The sequence below is a fragment of the Anolis carolinensis genome, chromosome 6, assembly GCF_035594765.1.
Source record: "Anolis carolinensis isolate JA03-04 chromosome 6, rAnoCar3.1.pri, whole genome shotgun sequence".
In the NCBI taxonomy this organism is placed as follows: Eukaryota; Metazoa; Chordata; class Lepidosauria; order Squamata; family Dactyloidae; genus Anolis; species Anolis carolinensis.
The window spans coordinates 119441771-119463943 of NC_085846.1; the positions used below are offsets into that span (position 1 = coordinate 119441771).

Genomic DNA, 22173 nt, shown 5'->3' on the forward strand with positions numbered 1-22173 from the left:
TTCTTACACTGGACACTGTTGCTTCTACCTGATTCAATTGATTCCTTTTGCATAACTAAGGAAGGCAATGTGTTGTTTATTGCTGGATCCTTCTTTCCTTACAAGTCTTATTTGGTGGTGTTTTTTCAATTGCTCTGCTTATATGAGCCTTTTTCCTGTATGTTTCTCATGGCAGACTCTTCTATTGATCTCTTCTACATAAAAAGACTGAAACTATTTATTTAATCAAACCTATTTTTCATACTATTGCTATTTATTAATCAAATTAAATCAGGTCCTTTCCCTTGTTCCCTTCAGTGAGCATATGCTCTGGCACTGTTGTGACTCAGCTGGAACCTCAGATTGACTCTGATGAGGATGATGGGATTCAAGTTCAGAATCAGGTTCAAAATGTCCCTGTTGTAGAAGATGAGGAACAGAGAGTGCAAGTTCATTTTCCCACAGCAGGGAATGATGTTGATGATACTGAAACTAGCCAGGTGCAAATGAACTTGGAAAAGGAGGACAGTTCTCAGTCTGATAATGAGGCTCAGCACACTAACGAGCAGGCTGGCCTTGATGAAACGGAATCTTTAGATCGAGCTGACTGTCTGGAATTCAGGGTTCGGAGGAGTGTGAGAATCACTAACAAGAGGGAGGTTAGAGGCCAGAGAAATGCTTTCATGCTTTGCAAAGGGTATTAAAGCAATGTGTTTGGAGACAAACCTTTGTCAAAGCAACTTTCGTTCTACCAAGAAGCAAGCTCTCGTTTCCCTGGATTATCTTGCAGCTCTTGTGTTCATGTTCCTGGGACTTTGTCATGTTCTATTGGGACTTTGTTTATTTCTTGTGATTTCTGGAACTATTCTCTAAGACTGTATTTTGCAACGTTCTTTTGGAACTTTACATTTGCTTTTAAAGAACTTTTTTATCTTCTATTTTCTAATAAACTAAAAAGACTTCAACCTATGTGCAGTTTGGTGTGTATAGCAAGGTGGAGCTAATCTGAGGTGCGACAGGCACTCTGCTATATTTTGGGGAATTTTCCTAATAAAGAGTTTATTGGGCTTAGCTGGCCTAGATTCCTCAACAAGAACTAGTACCTTTATAACCAATAGATCAAAAGAGTAACTAAATATTAGCTCAATGGTAATGAAGCTCTACCTAGCAAAGTCAGGAGGTGGATAGCAATGTTGTAACCCACCTCGAGGCAGGTAAGAAATAAAATTATTATTATTTTATTATAACACAGCAAACAAAATAGATATGCTGGATTTCGTTTCACAAAATCACAAGTCGAACACTTCCCAAGTGTCTAGGACTGTGTGATGTATTTTCGGATGATGCGTGCAGATCCCAGTAGGGTGGCCTTTTGCAGTTGGCAGATCGTAATTTTGTCAATGTCTATTGTTTCCAAATGCCGGCTGAGATCTTTTGGCACGGCACCCAGTTAGGGTTGTTGTTATTATTATTATTATTATTATTATTATTATTATTATTATTATTATTGTATGAAGCTGGGACTGGGTAAAATTAGCAAAAGCTGCAATCTCCTCTAATCTCTTCGTCAAAATCTCTCTTTCTCTCTTTCATGCCACTGGCGAGTTCTGCCTTTGCAGTCAGCCATTTTGAGGGAGATGTCAGAGGCTTCCCATTGAGTGGAGGGCACCAGAGAAGAGAAGGAACCCCCAGAGAAGGAAAGATGTTGGGACACCAGGGGTCAAAGAGCTGGGACCTGTTGAAATACAAAGGGAAAAGAAGGTTAAATCAGCTTCCCTCTTCCAGCTCTAAAATCCCATCCTCCCACAATGCAGGACCATGTCTCCCTTGACTGGATCAGTCCATCCATAATGGAGTCCTTTTCACATTTCAATTCTGCTAACGGGGGCTGATAAATGGTAATTGCCCGATATTCCTGCCACATAGGACTGATTTCTCAGGGCCTGGAGCGCTTCAGCGTTCCTTTCCTGGCCCTTGGTGGCATCTCCGTCTGGCGACCCCCTCCCCTCATTTACATGAATGGATGATTTGTGCAAGGGCGTCATGCAGCCTTCGTACCATTGCATCTGGCGGCCTGGTAATCAGCGTCCACTTGTTGTAAGGCAGCAAGGACCTTAGCATTCCTTCCTAAGAGATATTGAGGAAGCAAAGTATTTATCGATTCTTCGTTACAACTCTTGCCAGTGAAAAACAGGATGAGACTCAAAAGGGGGACAACTGATATGAATAAATTAATACAATCCTGACTCTGAGCTAAGTGACTATGGCAGAGACAAACGAAACAGACCTTCTCCTTTGAAACAGAGATGAGAAGCCATTATTTTTCTTATTTTGGGAGCCAGCATGGTTTGGATTGTAATTCTAGAGGACAAGCATTTAGAAACCTCTTTTTTTTCAGTTGGGAGACAAATCAAAGCAAAGGTTCTTTCTTTCCCTCCCTAATTAGAAAGTTGAGAGAAGGTCCGGTGAGCATTTTTGGTAGTCCTTCTCCTCTGTTGCACTCCTGGGCAGGAAGCACCTCTGTACTTAACCACCAAAGCCAGTCCTAGTTAAATCAACAAAGCAGTTTATTGAAGATGATATAAAAATCAGTTCAGGAAAAAATAGTAAAAACTTCAAAGTTTAAATGTATGAAATAGTCCACAAAATTCAAGGTACAGGAGTAGTTTCAAAAACCCAGAATAACAGGAGTACAAAGAACCAGGATACACAAGGCAGCATAAAACCCAATACAAAAATCCAGGAGCAATCCTTCAAACTTGGAAGCATGAAACACATATTCCCTTAGCAGGCTTGACAAGGACTTGGCCAGAGATGCTGCCTCGATTACCAACATTGACCAAACTGCTGAAAAATCCTTCTGGCCTCTTTAATGTACACACAAAATCATGCCATCTTCCCTGATTATCTGATAACGGCTTCTTCTCTAACAAGCGCAGTGACCTTCAGAGGTTCTGCTGAGCAGCCCGGAGTTTACAAAAACTAAGCTTCCCATCTATCAGTGCATTACCCTCTCCACCTGGGAGTTCATGTTCTGAACTCATTTCAGCCTCTGACCTTGCTTCCCTAGAGAAAGGCTTCTCAGCAGCATCTGGGCCCCTTTCTGGAATGTGGCCTTCATTAGCTGCTAGAGACACAGACTGCTCAGTTTCAGGACTTAAAATCTCATGCTGACTCGCAGGCCCAAAAATCCCATTATTCACTTCCTCATTGACATTAGGAGCAGGCACAACCATGGGCTGAACTACAACATCCTCTCCCATTCTGGCAACTTCCAAAAAGCAAAACTCAGCCTTCTCTTACTTCCCTTTTCCCCATTCCAACATGTAGCCTTCATACCTGAGTATCCATTACGTTGCCCATTGGATGAAGTACCTTGATTATCCGTGGTCCGGGCTAAAATGACAAAAAGACAAACAAGCACAGATGTATCAAAGGATTCCTTGCATTCATTTCCTTGCACCCAGGAAACTGTTCCACATGCTAGTCTGAACAGTGAGGGAGCTTTCAGGCAACCTGGGAAGTCCTTTAAGGCCCACAGTTATTGTTGGGAATCACCCTGGACGACTCAAATCTAAATGTGGTCAGATAGATGATAGAGTTAGATTGAGGGAATCCTTTCCCCGTTTCCAAAGCATGCCTAGATAGGCTTTACTGTGTTTCACTCTATCCTGTTTACGTCACATCCCTTACTTTGAAGTTAGTAGAAATGTGAATCTCCAGGGACACTAACTTCTCATTGGTCAGAATGTCTTTTATGTCCCCAATAAACTGGACCATGAGGTGGGAACCATTTTGGTTCTCTCTTCTCCCTTTGCTCTTCTAGCTAACAAGAAGCATCTTGCTGTCTCTCCTGGCAAGATGTAACTACGAGGGCTATCCAGAAAGTAGGGTACGTTTTGGATTTTAAAAAGGACAAAGTATAGAATAAATCATGTACCATATGCAGCTGAAAGACACATCCCAAAACTACAATCTCATGTAATTCCCATTTAAATTTAGCCACGTTTCTTATAGATAAATGAGTTTGAAAAGTACTGCACCAGTAAATTCCCCGCCTGTGTCCTGGGCTCTTCCTCCTTCTCCCTTCCTACAGCGTAGCCAAAACCCTGCGCTGCCAGCCACACCCCCATTGTTGGAAACGGAGGAGAGAGGAAGCAAAAAAATGCTTCAGACGCACTCCACAAAAAGAAAAAATCAATCTGTTTAGTAAGCCCAGCAAATGCTGATGTATCAGTAAATGTTTGGGTTTATAGCTAATTTGAATACCTATATAGTAAAGGTAAAGGTTGTTCCCCTGACGTTAAGTCCAGTCATGTCTGACTCTGGGGGTTCATGCTCATCTCCATTTCTAAGCCAAAGAGCCGGCGTTGTCCATAGACACCTCCAAGGTCATGTGGCCACTGGCATGACTGCATGGAGCACCGTTACCTTCCAGCCGGAGCGGTACCTATTGATCTACTCACAATGGCATGTTTTCGAACTGCTAGGTTGGCAGGAGCTGGAGCTAAGAGCGGGAGCTCACTCCACTCCCCGGATTCAAACCTGGCAACTTTTTGGACAGCAAGTTTAGCAGCTCAGCAGTATAACCCACTGTGCCACCTATATACCTGAGATCAAATTAAAAAAATGGTGGAAAGATGTCATGAGTGGAAAAAGTTAAAGAAGCCCTGATCTAAACACCAGTCCAAGTTTGGTATGAACATCCTTAATCTGAGGATGCTCTGGAGCCCATTCACAATTGGCTAAACGGTATGGCATAGATGAGCCCAAGGAAGGCCCTTTGGCCACTGCTGCCTATGTGTGGCTCGGGCTTCTTGACCTGCGTCACTTGACCTCTGATTGACAGAAGCAGCTGCCTCAGCCATACTCCCTTTTACATAGTGATCTCATGTGTGGACGTGGCCATATGATTGAGTGTTGCCTCACCTGGAGCCAGGCATGAGAAATGGGGCAAGGGTCACCTGGTCTGATTTGTGCGTGAGAGTGGGCTTCTTACCTTTCTTAGATTGACAGTTGAAATAGCTGCTCTTGCTGTAATAACTGCTGAGCTTGATTTGAGATTTGTCGTTATTTTGGCCTTCTATAAACATGAACGTCTCGTAAGGTGGGATCAAAATCTCTTGTTGATGAGGGAAGTAGGAGAAGTCACTGATTTGGACTCCCAAACAGGTGTAGATTCTGAATAAAGTGTCCTCCCCAATGTCCCTTGCAACTTTTTCACTGAGGGATGAAGAACTAAACTGTCCGAAACGGACAGGCTTATTTTCATCAGGGACAGTGAATCTTTTATTTTTTATGCCACGATACACAGTGTAGCAATCAGGTTTGGAGGTCTTCAGGGCCTGGACGGCTTTTGTCAGAAGAAAGTGGAAACTCTTGAAATGGAAAGAATTTTCATAGTTTGTATTGGATTTTCCACCTTCCCGAACTGCTGTGTTGAAATCTAGGTACAACTTGCTGCAGGCAGAATAAGCAACGAGTGCAATCCCATATTCGTCCTTGAAGCCATTAGGCAGTTGGAGAGAGCCTTGAATTTTGTTCCAGTAGTTGGTTGCATTTTTCCAGATGAAATCATACTTCGCCTTAAATCCATCTGTAGTTGGATCCATCAACTTGTTCTCCATCGTAGAAGGGCAGCCGATGTACTGGTCATCATATGAATCTGGGGCCATGGTTAATGGAATCTCCTCGAGGTCACATAAAACCTAATTTGAGGAAAAGACAACACAGGAAAGCAGCTTGAGCAACCCGAGGATGAAACATGGTAAAGAACGGGTTTCTTAACTGTAACTAAGTTTCTTCAAGTGGTCGTCTGTGAAATTCACACTGATTATTATTATATTGTATGACACAGCAAACAGGATAGATATGCTGGATTTCGTATCACAAAATCACAAGTCGAACACTTCCCAAGTGTCTAGGACTGTGTGATGTATTTTCAGATGATGTGTGCAGATTCCAGTAGGGTGGCCTTTTGCAGTTGGCAGATGGTGATTTTGTCAATGTCTATTGTTTCCAAATGCCGGCTGAGATCTTTTGGCACGGCACCCAGTGTGCCCATCACTACTGGGACCACCTGCACTGGTTTCTGCCAGAGTCTTTGATTATTATTATTATTATTATTATTATTATTATTATTATTATTATTATTATTTCATTTCTATCCCGCTTTTTCCCATGGGTGGGACACAAAGCAGTGTACAAAGTTTAAAAAAAACACCAATACATATACATCAACAACAAAATACATATGGGTCTACTCGCACATGCGCAGTTCACACTCTCCAGACATTGGAAAGGGAAACAGCCTCATTATAATTCTATTCTGAATGTTATTAGGTTCCTTTCATCGGGGTATTTTAATCTAATGATTTTATCTTATATTGCTGCTATAGTCCCCCCACCACCACCACCACCTTTGAAGTTGACTGATTTGCATTGGTGGTTGTTTGATATTATTACTGTTGTAGAAACCTTTGTTTTAACTTCTGTTTTATCATCTTCTTGTGTTTTAAACTGTGTATATTGCTAATGTATTTGCGCTGTTACTTTTGTAACATTGTGAGCCGCCCCAAGTCCCCACGGGGAGATGGTGGCGGGGTATAAATAAAGTTTTATTATTATTATAAGGCATCCTGTGATTATTCTGTATGTTTCATTCAGTGCTATGTCCACCTGCTTTGCATGGGCAGACTTGTGCCAAACAGGACAGGCAGACTCTGCAGTTGAGAAAGACAAGGCCAGGGCTGATGTTCTTATGACTTGTGGGTCTGCACCCCACGCGCTGCCAGTCAGTTTCCGCAGGATGTTATTGCGTGCAGCTACTTTGTGCTTGGTGTTCATGCAGTGTTTCCTATATGTTAGTGTTAGATCTAAGGTGACACCAAGGTATTTAGGATGGAAACAGTGTTCGAGCTCTTGGCCTTCCCAAGTAACTTTCAGATGGCCTCCAACTGATAAGAGTTCTTTCTCCCACCCTGAACTTTCCACAGATATATAGAAACCTTCCTTGCTTAGTTTCTCCATATACCTCACAACCTCTGAGGATGCCTGCCATAGATGTGGGTGAAACGTCAGGAGAGAATGCTTCTGGAACATGGCCAGACAGCCCGGAAAACACACAACAACCCTCCTTTGAGCTGCTGGAGCTTCCCGCTTTTGCCTTCTCTGTGTTAAATGCAGAGACTTTAGCCTTCTTTGCCTTCGGAGCCAACAGGAGCTCACTCCCTTCTGAGGGACACGGGGGCAGCAGAGGCATCTGAAAGAGGAGCTGGGGGAGGTCCTCAGAGGTGCCGGCAAGCTCTGTTGCTGGTTCTTTACTAGAATTGCCTGACAGCCCAAACAATGCTTGCTCTTCCAGGAAAGCTTTCAGGCGGGACTCTCCTTTCTTCCTGGCTTGGGGCGTAAATCCCTGGCAGATAATAATAATAATAATAATAATAATAATAATAATAATAATAATAATATAATAAAACTTTATTTATACCCCGCTCCATCTCCCGAAGGACTCGGGGCGGCTTACACTGGGACATGCCCAAAACAGTATTACATCAATAAGAACAGTAACGCAATAAAATCACAGTATAATAACACTTCTCACAAAAGTTAAAATAACTTAAAATATAGACAGTAATCCCAATCTGTGTTCAAGATGGGGTGAGATTGGACCCCCTGAGGTCTCCCCCCAAGCACAGCAGACACATGGCATGGCCATCCGTGTCTGGCAGCTTGCCCACACAAGCTGTACATTTCTTGAAAGCATTCTCGACTTTAAGAGAGCTGACTTCCAAAAAATGAAGGAATTACTGAGCGGCATTCCATGGACGCCAATATTAAAAAACAAGGGAGTTAAGGATGGATGGGAGTTTTTCAAAAGTGAAATACTCAAGGCGCAAATGCAAACAGTGCCAACAAAGAAGAAAAATAAGACAAGTGCAAAGAAGCCAGAATGGATGTCCAAAGAACTTCTAACTTAGCTAAAGCTCAAAAGTGACATGCACAAGAAGTGGAAAAGGGGACAAATCACCAAAGAAGAATTCAAACGTATAGCCAACACCTGTAGGGAAAAGGTTCGCAAGGCTAAAGCACAAAATGAGCTCAGGCTTGCCAGGGACATAAAAAACAACAAAAAAGGCTTTTTTGCTTATGTTGGTAGAAAAAGGAAGAAAAAGGAGGCGATAGGGCCTCTGCAAGGAGAAGATGGGGTGATGGTGACAAGGGACAGGGAAAAGGCAGAACTGCTCAATGCCTTCTTTGCCTCGGTCTTCTCACAAAAAGAAAGCCACCTTCAACCTCAGTAACATGGAATGGACGAAGGATTGGGGGAAATCCAACCCCAAATAGGGAAACAAGTTGTCCAGGAACACCTGGCCTCTCTAAACGAATTCAAGTCCCCAGGGCCAGATCAGCTACACCCAAGAGTATTGAAGGAATTAGCGGAAGTTATTTCAGAACCACTGGCAATTATCTTCGAGAGTTCTTGGAGAACGGGAGAAGTCCCAGCAGATTGGAGGAGGGCGAATGTGGTCCCTATCTTCAAGAAGGGAAAAAAGAACGACCCAAACAATTACCGTCCGGTCAGCCTCACATCGATACCAGGCAAGATTCTGGAAAAGATCATCAAGGAAGTGGTCTGCGAACACTTAGAAACAAATGCGGTCATTGCTAATAGTCAACACGGATTTACCAAAAACAAGTCATGCCAGACTAATCTGATCTCTTTTTTCGACAGAGTTACGAGTTGGGTCGATACAGGGAATGCTGTGGATGTAGCGTACCTGGATTTCAGTAAGGCCTTCGACATAGTCCCCCACGACCTTCTGGCAAACAAACTAGTAAAATGTGGGCTAGACAAAACTACGGTTAGGTGGATCTGTAATTGGCTAAGCGAACGAACCCAAAGGGTGCTCACCAATGCGTCGTCTTCATCATGGAAAGAAGTGACAAGTGGAGTGCCGCAGGGCTCCGTCCTGGGCCCGGTTCTGTTCAACATCTTTATTAACGACTTAGACGAAGGGTTAGAAGGCACGATCATCAAGTTTGCAGACGACACCAAACTGGGAGGGAGAGCCAACACTCCAGAAGACAGGAGCAGAATTCAAAACGATCTTGACAGACTAGAGAGATGATTGGCCGAAACTAACAAAATGAAGTTCAACAGGGACAAATGCAAGATACTTCATTTCGGCAGAAAAAATGGAAATCAAAGATACAGAATGGGGGACGATGCCTGGCTCGACAGCAGTGTGTGCGAAAAAGACCTTGGAGTCCTCGTGGGGAGGAAGGTGAACATGAGCCAACAATGTGATGCGGCAGCTAAGAAAGCCAACGGGATTCTGTCCTGCATCAATAGGGGAATAGCATCTAGATCCAGGGAAGTCCTGCTCCCCCTTATTCTATTCTGCCTTGGTCAGACCACACCTGGAATCACACTGCGTCGAATTCTGGGCACCGCAGTTGAAGGGAGATGTTGACAAGCTGAAAAGCGTCCAGAGGAGGGAGACTAAAATGATCAAAGGTCTGGAGAACAAGCCCTATGAGGAGCGGCTTAAAGAGCTTGGCATGTTTAGCCTGCAGAAGAGAAGGCTGAGAGGAGACATGAGAGCCATGTACAAATACGTGAGGGGAAGTCATAGGGAGGAGGGAGGGAGCTTGTTTTCTGCTGCCCTGCAGACTAGGACACGGAACAATGGCTTCAAACTACAGAAAAGAAAGGAGATTCCACCTGAACATCAGGAAGAACTTCCTCACTGTGAGAAGGGCTGTTCAGCAGTGGAACTCTCTGCCATGGATTGTGGTGGAGGCTCCTTCTCTGGAGGCTTTTAAGCAGAGGCTGGATGGCCATCTGTCGGGGGTGCTTTGAATGCGATTTCTTGCTTCTTGGCAGAATGGGGTTGGACTGGATGGCCCATGAGGTCTCTTCCAACTCTACTATTCTATGATTCTATGATTCTATGATTCTATGAAGTTGCCATTGACAGGAAAATTACTAGCCTGGTCCAGTAATCTGAGGGATAGTCTAAACAGTCTGTATCCATACCCAGTGGTCAAAGGAGTCCCAAATCACAAGGCAGAGAGAGTAGTCAGGGAGGTCTGGGTCTAACTGGACAGGCAAACAGTCCAAAACAGTGATCCAGAGAGTAGTCAGACAAACCCAAGTCAAAGCCAAGTCAAGTCGAAAACAAAAGCCAAAAACTGCCAAAAAGAGTGAGTACTAGAGAGGTTCCTTAGCTGCTGCAATTTCAGCAGACAAAAGCTTAAAGCCAACCTTAAAAACTGGCATAGACACCAAGAACTGGGAAGCCCTGGCCCTTGAGCGCTCTAACTGGAGGTCAGCTGTGACCAGCAGTGCTGTGGAATTGGAAGAGGCACAAATGGAGGGCAGAAGGGCGAAATGTGTAAGAGGAAGGCGCGTCAAGCCAACCCTGACCGGGACCGCCTTCTGTCTGATAGCCGATGTCCTCAATGCGGGAGAACATGCGGGTCAAGAACATGCGGGTCCACAGTCACCTATGTACACACCACCAAGACACTGCTCTTGGAGGACCATCATACGCGGACAATGAGGGATCGCCTAACAACAATACTATAAAGGGAGAGTGGGCAAGGCTACCGTTAAAATGTTTCCATTTCCAATGTCTAGAGTCCGAAACTGTCTGTGCATGTGTGCAAAGACCAATATGTGAACATTTGACAGAGACCACAAAGAAGACACCTTTACCACAAACACCGCATTCATTGAGTCACTATGACAGGAAGAAAACTGTTGGCATCTTTAACAATTCCAGACCTGCCAAGCCTTCATCCCAAAAGGCCTCTCTGCCCACAATAAGCTTTAAGGGGTGGCCTATGCCGGGTGCAAGCATCCCAGCTCTTTCTCAGATGGGCCTCAGCCTCCCCGCGCAGCAAATGGCCAGTGTGTCCCCAGGGCTATACATTCTGTCCTGTCCATACTGAGGCCGTCTGCACTGGAGGCTTGAAAATGGGTCCCTTAGACCAGGGAAGGGAAGAACTAGAAGTCAGATTCCCCAGGAACTGAACTGCACAGGCATAGCTCTCTCCTAGGCAGAACCGGCCCTAGGTAATTTTTAGTAGTAGGCAAACAGAATTTTTGTGCCCCCCCCCCCCGCCACAAACCAATGGCAGAAAAATAAACCCCACTTGCCTTGCAGACTTCGGCGGTGGCGGCGGGGGGCAAGGCCGCGGCGCAAGCCAGCACGGGCCCGCCTTCTGGGCAGTGGGCGAGCTCTCCAGCCGGTTGAACGCCCTCCAGCCACATGTCCGTATGGGCGAGTGTGTGAGCCCTGTGCATGCTCACAGGACCATCAGCCATTTTGGGCGATGGTCAAGTGCACATGTGCAGGGCTTCACCCATCCTCAGCACCCAGCACCTCAGCTTCGGCTTCTGTGGAGACGGCCACAGCAGGAGAGGGGTGGCTGCTGACTCGGCTAGGCTCCGGCAGAGAGCCATCTCCTATGCTGGGCAACCCGCCGAGGACAATTGAAGGTAATTTTCAAGAGGATCGTCCTCAGCGGGTTGCCCAGCATAGGAGACGGCTCTCCGCCGTGCACATGTCTTTCGTAAAGCGAATGAACCTTGCCTGGTTGTTGAAACTAGGCTCTTATACCTTGTACCCAGGGCTGCCCACCCCCCTTTGTGTTCCCTCCATACCTGGTTTTCTCCAATGAAGGCTCCCATCAAAGCCAGGACCAGAACTGTCAGGAGAGGCAGCATCTCAAAATAAAAAGGGAGAAGAAACTCCTTCAATTGGACGACATAAAAAGATCCCAACAAGGGGTCACACCAAAGGCCTGGCCAAGCCTTCTCTGCTCAGTGATTCAACAGGCTGAATATGACTCGATCTGATATAGTTCAGGATGTTTCCTGAAAACCCTCAAAGAAGGAATCTCATCCAATGCCCATGGATGGGGGAATCAAGAGGATACATTTGAAAAAGCGTGTATGACAGATGGAAGGTTAGTTTCCCTAATGCCTGCAAAGGATGAGGAGAAGAAAACTGGAAATTAGAATTTTCACACCTTGGGATTATTTTACATGGACACTAGCTTTGCCAGCCACGTGTTGCTGTGGCAAAGTATGGTGGTATGGGAAATAAAGTATTGAGGAATTGGTGGTAGTTAAGGTAAAGGGTAAAGGTTTTCTCCTGACATTGAGTCCATTATAAATGGGTGATATAGCTGTGTGGAAGGGCCTTGATTCTACACTGCCATATAACCCGTTTAAAATCAGATAATCTGTATTTTATAGGCAGTGTGGAAGAGGCCTAAGTGAGGCCTAATTCTGCCTGTGCCCTGGGCTGAGTGGGTTGCTAGGAGACCAAGTGGGCGGAGCTTAGCCTTCTAACCGGCAGCAATTGGATAAAAACAATTCTTCCTCTCCCTCTAATTAGGACTTTATTTTTCTTTTCTTTTTGTTGTATGAACGTAGAGGCATGGATGAGGGGTTGTGCTGCCAAGTTTAGTGTTTCTGGGATGTGTAGTTTTGTTGTTTTGTCCTAGGCTGAAATTTCATTACCCTTTTATATATATAGATTGTGTGTAGAAAATAGCATTTGTGGAAGAAACAAATTGTGGATGCAGAAAACATCATTTTTCGTGGGGAAAATGTTATTTTTGCACATTTTGCACAAAAACACACATTTTTGCAAAACACAAGTCCGGAGCCTAAATTCCTTGAAGGCACCAGATCTTGTCCGAACTCAGATCAGCCCTGGCTAGTACTTGGAAGGAGTATTGCCAAGAAAGACCATGGCTGTGGCTCCGTTTCACAGGAAGGCAATGGTGGCAAACCTCTCTGGGAAAACCCCGTGAATCTCTCAGGGTCACTCTATGTTGAGAGTGAAGGAAGACTTTAATGCATACCACGATGCATGTGCTATGACATGGATAAAAGATTGGATATTACTGAACAAAGAAGACTTTTTAAATATAGAAGGGAATGACTTAAGAGTAGGATGGCATGCCTATTTATAGTATGAAAGAGAAAAAAAGGGAAAAAAATGGCAATCATTTTGTGAGAGCATCCCTATTAAGAGTTTGGCAAAAATACAAAAAACGACTTTATTCTAAAACACCTTTACGGATCTCCCCTATGGAAGCGCACCAGAGAAGACTTTTAGGATGGAGAAAATGACCAACCTATAGAGATTTGTTAAATAAAAGTACAAATAATATTAAAACGTATGAGGAATTAAAACAAAAATTCCCTAATATTACTTAGTTACATTATATGCAAATCAAAGATTATTATAGTAAAGATAAAAAATTAGGTTTTAGTTGGGAAGAGGTGACTTGGGATAGGATTTTAAAATTAGAAAAGAAAGTAATATCAAATATTTATAATATATTACTTACCTGGCGGACTGAAATGGAACAGGTTAAAAATTGTATGATAAAATGGGCCCAAAATTTAAGAAGACCAGTTCAAATGAAAGAATGGGAACAAACGTGGAACAAAAAATTAAAATATACATATGAAATGGATTTGAAAGAGAACTGGATAAAAATGTTCCACAGATGGTATACTACACCGAAACAATTAGCCAAAATGTATAAAACAGTTTCTGATAAGTGCTGGAAATGTAAAGAACAAGTTGGCTCCTTCTATCACATGTGGTTGCAAAGAAGCAACAAAGTTTTGGGTGAAGATTCATGAAGAATCACAAAAGATTTTTAAAAGAACATTTATAAGAAAACCAGAGTATTATCTATTAGGATTGACAGATTTAGACTTACAATTGACGGAACAAGAAGATAAACTTTTTACTTATATTACGACTGCTGCTACAATTGTTTTCTCTAGAGAATGGAAACAGGAATCAGTCCCAGCAATTGAGGAGTGGGTGGAGAAGATAAAAGAAATAAAGGAGATGGACGAATTGACTTTTTTGTTGAATTAAAATACAGGCAAGATAATGAAAAGAACGAATTGGGATCATCTTCAGGTCTATCTGGATAATTTGAGAAAATGAAGATTACGAGAGACAATTTCACTATTATTTTTTTCTTTATCAAGAAAAAATATTATTGAATAATAAGAAAATATTTTCCAAGAAGATGGAATGGAAGTCACTTTTTTTTGTGGGTATATTTTTGTAGATTGTAGACTTTTATCTTTCTCTCTTTTCCCTACTTTTCTATACCTTGGTTGTTCTCACTCTTTCGATGTAGTATAAAAAAATTAATAAAATTATTTTTTTTAAAAAGAGAATGAAGGAAGGCATTGAACATTCGCTGCATTTGCTCAGAGAAAGTTGCACAAAGCTAAAACGTTGTCTATCACAAAGGAAGGAAAACACTTGGATGCACATGCACAGCAAGGTGATTCTCTCACTCTCCGATTCCTTTGCTCTGCCAGGTGACTGGATGGCGGAGGAAGAAAGAGAAGGGCAAGGACAGGAAGACAAGAGCACCTGTCGCAAGGGACAATGAAACACGCTTTTGATCACTCACTTTTTCCAGCTGAAGAGTTCGTAGCCAGTCTTTGCTTTCCTTCTAAGCCTTCTCGCAGTCTTCAACTCCTTCTTTCTCCTTCTCCTTCTCCCTCCCTCACTTTTAGTCTATTGAGTCTGAAGCTACTTTTATAGCTCCGCTTTGCCATCCAAAGAAAGTTTCACTTTGTTCAGCCGCCAAAACCGAAAGCACACTCTCCATGGGAACCCTCAACTTATCTCAAATGGTTTAAAGATTAATGTGAATTATTGCTGATATAAACCCATTTACAACGGAAGGCTCCAAGGCCATGGGCCCAGTGGTTGGATCGTATTTCTCAAGGTGGAATAGGGGTGTGCAGGATGCCCAAAAATGTGCTGTTTCAGTTCTGGTTTTGGCTCCCCCTTCCCCCCCGGTTCCATTTACCAAGAAATTCCTGAAATCGGAAGGAGAAAAATACCAGGAAATTTATTTATTTACAGTATTATATTCCACCCTTCTCACCCTGAAGGGGACTCAGGGCGAATCACAGAACACACATATATGGCAAACATTCAATGCTATTATACACAGACAGGACAAACAACAGTACAGATAGAGGTATATAGGCATTTCCCATCTTCGGCGTCCTGGGGGTTCTGCTCGATTCCAGCCATGGGTGGGTGCTGTCGCTCCATCCTTCCTTCTTTTTTGATTGCTGGCATTTTTCTGGTACTTTGTTATGCTGCCATTATAACACCTTCCCATTTAAGCAGTACAGTAGAGTCTCACTTATCCAACACTCGCTTATCCAACATTCTGGATTATCCAACACATTTCTGTAGTCAATGTTTTCAATATATCGTGATATTTTGGTGCTAAATTCACAAATACAGTAATTACAACATAGCATTACTGCATATTGAACTACTTTTTCTGTCAATTTTTTGTAAAACATGATATTTTGGTGCTTAATTTGTAAAATCATAACCCAATTTGATGTTTAATAGGCTTTTCCTTAATCCCTCCTTATTATCCAACATATTCGCTTATCCAATGTTCTGCCAGCCTGTTTATGTTGGATAAGTGAGGCTCTACTATACCTATTTATCTACACAGTGCTCTTTTTGATCTGCTAAGTGGGCAGTGAGCTGGGCTGAAGATCGAGTGCTCACTTCCGATTTGGGCTTCGAGCAGCCAACCTTTTGATTGGCAAGATTTATTGTAGCTGGTGGTTAGCCTGCTGTGCTAAAGCCCAGAAGTTCAGTTTACGTTCCAGGAAAATCCAGCCCATTGGCAACAATGGGGGAACTTGCCAGGCTCCTCTTTCCATCATTTCAATGGCTATCAGGATAAAAATGGTCACACCTGGAGGACACATTTACAACTGCAAGTCCCCAAGTTTCAGAACATTTGGGTGGTCTTCCTTGGAATTTTTAAAAGTTTCTACAAATAAAATGTGTTTTTACAAAACCAAAAGAAGTATCATTCCTGCCAATGTTCAGAAATATCCACTCATCCACCAATTTTAGGAAATGTTTAAAGTTTTACAAATAAAAACAATGATTATAATACTGTTCCTATAACTTTTGCATTTATTATTTCCTTCTACATGGTTGCCAACAATACATAATGATGAGGCCATCATCCACAAACACTCAAACAGTGTAGAAGGAAAATACTACAGTAGTAGGAGAAACAGGAAACCAAGTAAAAATTATTGTGGGGAATAGAGTCATGTTTGAAAGACACTTAACAGCTAATCAAATTTGACAAAATGTTTTTCGAGAATTAATATATTTTTAAAAGTCTTCACAATGTCCAATGGGAGAGAGTGGTTTCACCAGTACTGCGGAGATGGTCATCTGCTGCACTGATTCAGAATGCAGCAAATGGGGAGATAGAGAAATTTATAAATCACTGTAAATAAATAAACAATGGCCATTGGCCAGTGGCCGCACCACCAAAAAGAGGTAGTCAGCCAACAAAACAAGGAAAAAGTAGCAGATGGGGAGATATAAATAATATAGACATAAATAAAAATAAATAATGGCCAATGGCTGCACCACCAAAAAGAGATAGTCAACCCATCATACAAGAAAATGAAGACGATGGCGAGAAGGAAGTGAGGCAGCACTGAGGGTGGCTGAAGAGACTGGCAATGGCTGGAGGCTGGCACTGGAGGCTAAAGGCTGGCAATGGATAAAGGCTGGCAGTGGCTACTGGCTCGAGGCTGGCACTGGCTGCAGGCTGGCTGGAGGGACTGGCTTACTGATTAAAATAAAATTACAAATAAGTGGTGTGTAGGAAACCTTCACTGAGATTCCTCAATTTCTAGTTTTTCCTTGTTTGGTAAACTAACTCCTTTTTGCGGTATATACGACTTAAGGCAGCACCATCATTTTGTACAGCTTTGTCTGACCCCCAGCAGAAATTTAAGGAAATACTGAACATGATTCCATGGACAGGAATACAAAAGACAGTTATTGATGGATGGGAGTTTCTTAAAAGTGAAATACTGAAGGCACAATTGCAAACAACAGCAAAGAGAAAAACAGGAGAAGAGTAAAACAACTACTGTAGGATGGATGTCTAAAGAACTTTTAACTGAGCTAAGATTTAAGAGACATGCACAGAAATGGAAAAGGGGGGAAATCACCAAAGAGGAATTCAAACAAATAAGCAACTCCTGTAGAGAAAAGGTTTGTAAGGCTAAGGCACAAAATAAGCTCAGGCTTGCAAGAGAGACTAAAACCAATAAAAAGGGGTTCGTTGGTTATGTCGGTAGAAAAAAGAAGAAAAGGGAAACGGTAGGGCCTCTGCGAGGAGAAAGTGGTGAAGTGCTAACAGGGGATAGACAGGGAAAAGGCAGAACTGCTCAACACCTTCTTTGCCTCAGTCTTCTCCCAAAAGGAGACTGGTGTTCAACCTGAGCAATACAGAATGGGCAAGATAATAGGGGAAATGCAACCCAAAATAGGTAAAGGGGATCGCACTGTGAGCTTTACACATGCACTGGGACTGCTTACACTGCCAGTTTCCAGGGAATGGGCTCTTTCCCGGATGCCTGCAGAAGCACATTGCGCATTGCGGCAGCACAGTGTGTCCTGTCCACCAATGTCCACCATTTTCATGGATTTTCGTCCACAGAAATAAAGTTACCAAAGTAGAAGGACTTTCACGGGGAAGAAAGACCAATTAAACAGGAAATAAGACTTTCAAAGCAGGAACAAATTTCTGCAATTTTGAAAAAATGGTTTCTTATATAAGCTATGAAAATTCTCAATAAATCTGAGAATAAGTCAAACGTTCTGCAATTTGGTGAGCTAGCAGGGTTGAATGTGTTCTCCCACTGTACCAAATTTTATCAGGATATCTCAAAAAAATGAGGGCGGGAGAGCCCTGTAAAGCCCCCCCCGGGGCTATTTTTCGCGACTGTGCATGCGCGTCTGCCATTAACGAATTAATTTCAAATATTCCGAATATTCGTTAGGTTCCGCAAATTTTGAAGACAAAATTCAGAAGTAGCTTCAGAAACAAAATGCCAGCGCCCCCTACTTTCGAAGTGAGTTTAGAACCATTTTTTTCATGGATCGCTCATGCCTAGTAAACACCTCTAACGATCTGATCCGACCCTTCCCTGAAGATCTGGATTTTTGGAGTGATGGGTCCTGTGGAAACAGACTCCTGAGATTACATTCAGGTAATTCAGTTGAGATGGGTATCTAAACACACAAACACCCCTGCAAAATCACAGGGTTTGGGCCAGTTCTTCTCAGGATATTGCCGTGGCTAGAAAGGCCCTGAGGCAGAGGGTTCCATTGTTGAACAGCTCTTCTTTTGGAAGATCTTCCTAATGTTCCGGTGGAATTTTCTTTCCTATCATTTGAACCCATGGCGCCATTGAGTCCTAGTTTCCAGGGCAGCAGAAAGGAAGCCTGCTCCCTCTTCCTTATGATGCCCTTCCACATATTGAGACATGGCCCTCATGTCTCCTCTCCACCTTCTCTTCTGCAGGATAAACAGACCCAGCTCTTCAAGACGCTCCTCAGAGGGATTATTCATGGTCTCCAGACCTTTGAACATGTTAGTCACCCTCCTCTGGACACCTGCCAGCATAGAATCAATGTCTCTTTTGAACTGTGATTCCCAGAATTGAACAGAGTATTCCAGGTAAAGGAGGTCTAACCAAAGCAGAAGAGAGAGGCACCATGACATTCCTCAATCTAGATACTAGACTCCTTTGGATGCAGCCCAAAATCCCATTAGCTTTTTATTATTATTATTATTATTATTATTATTATTATTATTATTTTATTATGACACAGCAAACAAGATAGATATGCTGGATTTCGTATCACAAAGTCACAAGTCGAACACTTCCCAAGTGTCTAGGACTGTGTGATGTATATTTGGATGATGCGTGCAGATCCCAGTCGGGTGGCCTTTTGCAGTTGGCAGATCGTGATTTTGTCAATGCCTATCGTTTCCAAATGCCGGCTGAGATCTTTTGGCACGGCACCCAGTGTGCCCATCACCACCGGGACCACCTGCACTGGTTTCTGCCAGAGTCTTTGAAGTTCAATCTTGAGGTCCTGATAGCGGCTGAGTTTTTCCTGTTGTTTTTCATCTATGCGACTGTCACCTGGGATGGCAACATCAATGATCCAAAGCTTTTTCCTTTCCACAACTGTGATGTCTGGTGTGTTGTGTTCCAGAACTTTGTCAGTCTGGATTCGGAAGTCCCACAGTATCTTTGCGTGCTCATTTTCCAATGCTTTTGCAGGTTTGTGATCCCACCAGTTCTTTACTGCAAGGAGGTGGGACTTGAGGCATAAGTTCCAATGAATCATTTGGGCCACATAGTTGTGCCTCTGTTTGTAGTCTGTCTGTGCGATTTTCTTACAGCATTATTATTATTATTTTATTAAGGTTTACTGCTTACAAAACCTTATAGGTTTACCTCTAATTTCTTTCATATAAAAAGTTAATTTGTCCAAATTCTTTATTTCTTCCAGTTTTTCCAACCAGTGTTCAATCTGCGCGATCTGTTCTGTTTTCCAGCATTTTGCTAAAGTCATTCTATCAGCTGTTGAAATAAATGTAAATAATTTATCATCATTTGTCTCCAACTCTAATGATGTGTCTAAGATTCCTAATAAATAGAATTCTGGCTTCATAGGAAATTTTTTGTTTAATATTTTTTGTGTCTCTTCATGAATCATTTTCCAGAATTTTTTAAATTTTCCCACATGTCCACCATAAATGATAGAAGGACCCTTCTTGTAGTTTACATTTCCAACAGTTCTTTTGGTAATTTTTATACATTAGGCCTAATTTTTGCGGGGGTCATATACCACCTGTGGAAAGTCTTTAACCAATTTTCTTTAAGATCCCAAGCATAAGTATCTTTTAATTTTTTGTTCCAGATTTGTTCCCATTCTGAAAGTTTTATTGATCGCCCAATATTTCTTGCCCAATTAATCATACACTGCTTCACTCATTCCGATTCAGTGGACCCATTAGCTTTTTTACCTGCTGCATCATATTGTTGGTTCGTATTCAATGCGTTCACCACGAAGACCCCAGGATCCCTTTCACATCTAGCTCTGTTGTCGAACCAGGCGTCACCCACCCTATAGTTCTGCATTTCATTTTTCTGCTTTGTTATGTGATTTTTGCATTAATCATCTTGATTTTTGTCAGCCCTACTTTATTTTTGTAATTTATATAAATTATGCTGCACCAATAATCCTGCCCCCGGCCCTACGCAGAAAGCATGATGAAAACAGGGTTGTAGTATGTTTTCTGGGCTGTCTGGCCATGTTCTAGAAGTATTCTCTCCTGACGTTTCGCCCACATCTATGGCAGGCATCCTCAGAGGTTGTGAGGTATGGAGAAACTAATACATACATCAAGGGAACCACTGACCGCATAGGCAAACTGATGAAGAAGCACAACCTACAAACTATCTACAGACCCACAAAGAAAATCCAGCAAATGCTACGGTCAGCGAAGGACAAGAGGGATCCTCTCTCCTCTGCAGGAGTCTACCGGATACCATGCAGCTGTGGACAAGAAGTCTACAGAGGGACCACCAAACGCAGCAGCGTTGCGCAAACACGAGTCAAAGAACATGAAAGGCACTGCAGACTCACTCAACCAGAGAAATCAGCCATAGCAGAGCCCTTGAGGAACCAACCTGGACACAGGATATTATTTGAGGACACAGAAATGCTTGAACACTCCAACAACTATTATGTCAGACTACACAGAGAAGTCATTGAAATCCACAAGCATGTGGACAACTTCAACAGAAAGGAGGAAACCATGAAAATGAACAAAATCTGGCTACCAGTATTAAAAAAAACCTCAAAAATCAGAACAGTTAATAAGAAGCAACACTCTGAAAACAGAGGAGTTCCAGACATGAATCAACCAGGGACAGCTAATGACTCTGAACAAAGGATGCCCTCAGGCAGGAGAATTATTTATTTATTTACATCACTTTTACCCCGCCTTTCTCTCCGAGGAGACTCAAAGCGGCTTACAGTAAATAGGCAAAAATTCAGTGCCTAAAAACAATGTAAAAACAACAATTCATATAAAACAATCTACAAAACAACAATTCAGCTATTCAGCTATTCAGTGCTAATCAAGGTGATTAACTACAACATTCACACTGGCCTCCAACTGACAAAGAGTCCTTCTCTCTGGACTTTCCACAGATATATATAAACCTTCCTTGCTTAGTTTCTCCATACCTCACAACCTCTGAGGATGCCTGCCATAGATGTGGGTGAAACGTCAGGAGAGAATACTTCTAGAACATGGCCAGACAGCCTGGAAAACATACAACAACCCTGTGATCCCGGCCATGAAAGCCTTCGACAACATGATGAAAACAGCTTGCAAATCTGCAGTGCCTGATATCTGGCCTGGAAGATGGTATTTTTGTTTAAGAATAGCATCAGTTCAAAGCTGGCAGGCAGAAGCACACTTGGCTATATTATGTCGGAGGAGTTCATAAAATCACAAGCTAGATTCAGAAACTGCTGCTTGGAGAGTTATGTGAGAGCTTGCCTTGTCTTCATAATGCCCATATGGACCCAGGCAGGAAATATAGCTGCAGGGTTGTTGTGAGTTTTCTGGGCTGTGTGGCCATGTTCCAAGTACCTAGGGTGCCAATTCATTTTCTTCTGTTTCTGTTGAAATTGTCCATGTGCTTCTTGTGGATTTCAATGGCTTCTCTGTGTAGTCTGACATGGTCGTTGTGAGAGTGGTCCAGCATTTCTGTGTTCTCAAATAAAGAAGCCATTGAAATCCACTAGAAGCATGTGGACAATTTCATCAAAAAGGAGGAAAGCATGGACATGAACAAAATCTGGCTACCAGTATTTAAAAACTCTAAAATCAGGTCAGTAAATAAAGAACAACACTCAGAAAACAGGGGAAATCCAGACAGGAAACAATCAGGGCCAGCTAATCACCTCCCAACAAAGGATTCCCCCAGGCAGGAAGAAGCCAGGACCTGAAACTGCTAGGCCATTCTGATGAGGAACGGAAAAATATGGATTTTTAGACATATATTGTATGCACATTAGAAGCACTGAAATGCAGAAAAATCAGACTCTCTCTATGTTAGATTTTAGGAATGCACAAGCTGACAGGACAGGGGGGAGAAGGGGGGGGGGGCTGTTATCTATACATTCCAGTACGAGATGGTCCCAGGTATGCGAATTGAGGGAGAGCAGACTTTTG

General features: G+C 42.7%; 1 protein-coding gene and 1 long non-coding RNA gene across 2 annotated transcripts; both read right to left on the reverse strand.

The window, feature by feature from the left end:
• Nucleotides 1-38: 38 nt before the first annotated feature.
• LOC103281494 (uncharacterized) lies at nucleotides 39-3368 on the reverse strand. Its single transcript, XR_507701.3, has 3 exons — nucleotides 3319-3368; nucleotides 2038-2106; nucleotides 39-1714 (listed from the first exon to the last, which is right to left on the reverse strand). It is a non-coding gene; the product is annotated as an uncharacterized LOC103281494 (long non-coding RNA).
• Nucleotides 3369-4904: 1536 nt separating this feature from the next.
• Nucleotides 4905-14724, reverse strand: LOC100561001 (NAD(P)(+)--arginine ADP-ribosyltransferase 2-like). Its single transcript, XM_008123164.2, has 3 exons — nucleotides 14455-14724; nucleotides 11654-11716; nucleotides 4905-5687 (listed from the first exon to the last, which is right to left on the reverse strand). Exons 2-3 carry the CDS (start codon nucleotides 11714-11716, stop codon nucleotides 4905-4907), a joined length of 846 nt encoding a protein of 281 aa, XP_008121371.2. The 5' UTR covers nucleotides 14455-14724.
• Between the last annotated feature and the right edge of the window lie 7449 nt (nucleotides 14725-22173).

Coding starts and splice junctions, on each gene's coding strand:
- LOC100561001 (XM_008123164.2), bottom strand. CDS start 11,716: ATGCTGCCTCTCCTGACAGTTCTGGTCCTGGCTTTGATGGGAGCCTTC. Junction 5,688..11,653: donor CCTTCATTGGAGAAAACCAG/GTATGGAGGGAA, acceptor TCCTCAAATTAG/GTTTTATGTGACCTCGAGGA.